Source organism: Carlito syrichta, unplaced genomic scaffold (assembly GCF_000164805.1).
Source record: "Carlito syrichta isolate Samal-C Ts95f unplaced genomic scaffold, Tarsius_syrichta-2.0.1 Scaffold314906, whole genome shotgun sequence".
Classification (NCBI taxonomy): Eukaryota; Metazoa; Chordata; class Mammalia; order Primates; family Tarsiidae; genus Carlito; species Carlito syrichta.
In genome coordinates, this window is record NW_007259002.1 from 103518 (window position 1) to 106965 (window position 3448).

Sequence of the window (3448 nt, forward strand, 5' to 3'; positions counted from 1 at the left end):
GTATATGTCAATATGTGTATACACATATATTCCCAAAATGTGCATATTTTGGTTCAGAGTAGGAATATGAATAAAACCCTCCAAAATTTTGTGCATCGGATAGGAAAATAATTGCTTCTCTAAAAGAAAGAATAAAAGTAATGAACAATACAAATAATAACAGCCAGTGGTTGCACGGATAAAGCAAGCATCATGTCTCCCCTAAAAAAAAGAGTGTAGAAAGAAAGTGAAAAAGAATTAAAAAGCTTCTGCTGTTTTCCTTTGGATTGTCTCATAAAGTCAAAGTGAACCGACTGAGGGGAAATTTGTTTCCCAAAGAGAAAGGACAACACAATTTTTCCAGATCACCAGATAAAATACAGCTTTAAAGGTTGGGGCGGGGCCCGGGGGCGCTGCCTCCTAGCAGGGGCCACTCGCACAAGCTCCGCTGTGAGGCTCGGATGCCGGGCCAGGCGGCGGCTGGAAGGAGAAGCCACGCTTCGGCAGGCGCGGGGCTCCGCGAGGGCTTCCCAGCCCCTTCCCGGAGGCGAGCGGGCGCGTGTCCTGCGGGGGGGAGGGCTGCGTGTGGTGTCCCGGGGGCATGTCGGTGGAGCAGCGGCCCAGAGCGGCTGGACCAGGGCCTGGCGCGCTCTCATCTCGTGCACCGCTTCGTGGGGCGCCGAGACCACTCTGTCCGCGAAGCCGCCGGTCTGGAGGCGGCCGACCCCAAGCCCAGAGCTGCGTGGTCTCGGGCAGAGGCCCCAAGGAGCCTCAAGTCCAGGCTGCGGCTGTCTCGTGGGGCCAAGGCTTGGCAGAGGCTTTCTCGGTTCAAGCCCTCGGTCCTCCGCGGGGCCCTGGGAGGACAGGCCTTGCACCTGAGGTCCTGGCTCTTGTCAGAGTAGGGCCCTGCAGAGACAGGTGAGCAGGACCAGCCCCGGGGCCCCGGGGTTCCAAACAGGCTGCTCATCACAGCCCTGCTTGGGGCAGGGCTGGGCGTAGCCTGGCTGGTCATGAGGACTGAGAAGGAGCAGTGGTGGCGGCAAAGGGGAATCGAGGCCATGCGCCAGGCAGCTGCGGGCCAGGGCGACTTCAGCCTGCTGGGCCACCACGGCCGGGCTCGCCGCAAGGCCGACTTCCAGGACCAGTGGGTGCTGATGTACTTCGACTTCACCCACTGCCCCGACGTCTGCCCGGACACGCTGGAGAAGCTGGTGCGGCTGGCGCAGTCGCTGAACGCCGAGCCCAGCCTGCTTCCCTGGCAGCTCGTCACTATGGACCCTGAGAGTGATGACGTCACAGCCATGGCCCGATCCGTCCAGGACCTCCACCGCCAGTTGCTGGGCCTGGCGGGATCCCCTGAGCAGGTCGCCCAGGCCAGCCTCAGCTACCGCGTGTACTACCAGGCCGTCCCCAAGAACGAGGACCAGGACTACATCGTGGACCACTCTATTGTCCTCTACCTGCACAGCCCCGACAGCCTCTTCACAGATTACTGAGCATATCTCCGACAGTGTGCAGCGGGACAAGATTGCCTTTCACAGAGTCCTGCCCTGAGCTGCTGCAACCTGAGCCCCGTCCATAAATGGCATGTGTTTGACGAAAAAGAAAACAAAAGTTTATATTCCCCCACTCCTCTACAAAAGTGCATAAAATTAAAAATAGAGAAGAAATCAAAAGACAGGTAAAGAGGAGAATGGAAAAACAAACATAGATACTGTATGAATAATCACAGATTGTCACATTCCTCTGGAATATATGAAACTATGGACATTTTCCAAAATAAAGGTTGTATTTTTCCACTTTCTTTCACTGGTACTTATAAATATGTTTCTTAGGTTATTATTTTTGGAAGGAGGATTTCTCGTTTAATAATTTCTTTTTAGGATATCAATGTATATCATGCTCAGTTATGCAGTGAAACTCTAATAGATGGACAAAAACAATGCAATGAATAATTTTCAGAGCTCAAAAATTACTTGATTGGAGATACAGAAGAGATGTGCCAACAAATTGGAAGAGCGCATGCTTCTTCTAGACTAACACTGAATAGAAATATTGGACAAGCCATTAGTGTGAGTCACATATATAATTTCTAGTAGCTACATGAAATAAAAATAAATGTGATAATTTTTAATGTAATCCAATTTATACAAATTCTTATTATTTCAAATTGTGATAAAAATAAAAGTACTAAGGAGATATTTTACATACGTGTTTCACATTAACCTTAAAAAATCTGATGTACATTTGCATTTATAGAACTTCTCAGTTCATACTATGCAAGTTTCAAGTGCTCTGTGTTCACATGTGACTAGTAGTTACTCTATTAGAAAGTGAAGTTTCTGAGAAATAAACATCAACCTAAGCTGCTAGTGTCATCTGGAGAGCATTAAAACAAACAAACAAAAACCAAATAACACAATACTTTAGGCCTGCCACCAGGGATTCTGCTTTTGTTGGCCTGAAGTGATGCTTAAGTGTTGCTTTCTAAAAATCTCCTTGATGATTACAAACCATAAAAATCTTAGTCTGAGACTCAAGTAAAGCAAACTACCTGGAATAGAGAAGTGTAACAGAGAGAAAAACTGCTGTGGTGCACACTGATTTAGATCATTACCACTTTGTTCACTATCATCTAACAATAGTTTACCTTGGGGATATTAACTGTGTGAATCCTGAATACTGACTTTCAAGGAGAAGTGATGACATTTACACCTATTCACAATATTAGACACATTGGTTTGGATTTTTAAATCTGCATTGAATTCTAGAAAGCACATCTAAAGAAGAATAAATGTTTATGCCCCATTACATATCCTTACAGACTAACCATCATCAAGAGATTTGTTTTATAAATGATTTAGAAAAGTAATCATTTTCCCCCCAGGTGCTATGGATACATGAGGAACAATGATTTGAAGATCATCATGAGAAATTCTAATTCTGATGATGTTACTTAGTTTCTCAAATACTGTTCTTTCCTCACCATGGATGTTAGAGTTTTATACTCCAGCTTATAAAAGAATTTTCTAAAAACAAGTCTTTGCAAATAGTATAATCCATATATATTTATATACAAATATATATTTACTATAGATGAATTTTAAAAATAAATATATGGAAATACTTCTGTAATAATGAACTGACAGGCTGAAGGTACAGACATATCTCAGACATAATGCTGGTTATATTTCAGAAAACCACAAAAAAGTGAATATTGCAATAAAATGAGTCACACAATTTTGGGGGTTTCCCAGTGTACATAAAATTATGTTTACTTCATATCGCAGTCCATTAAGTGTGAAATAGTATTACATCAAATAAAGAGCAATGTACATGTTTTAATTTAAAAATTGCTATAAAATGTTAACAATCATCTGAACCTTCAGTGAGTTGTATTGTTTTTGATGGTGGAGGGTCTTGCCCTGATTTTGATGGCTACTGACTGATCAGAGTAGTGACAGCTGGA

General features: G+C 44.2%; 1 protein-coding gene across 1 annotated transcript; it reads left to right on the forward strand.

Moving 5' to 3' along the window:
• The first annotated feature begins 440 nt into the window (after positions 1-440).
• LOC103274822 (protein SCO2 homolog, mitochondrial-like) lies at positions 441-1475 on the forward strand. Its single transcript, XM_008072247.1, is given in 1 exon segment — positions 441-1475. A coding segment is annotated over 1 exon segment (1035 nt).
• The last annotated feature ends 1973 nt before the right edge of the window (positions 1476-3448 follow it).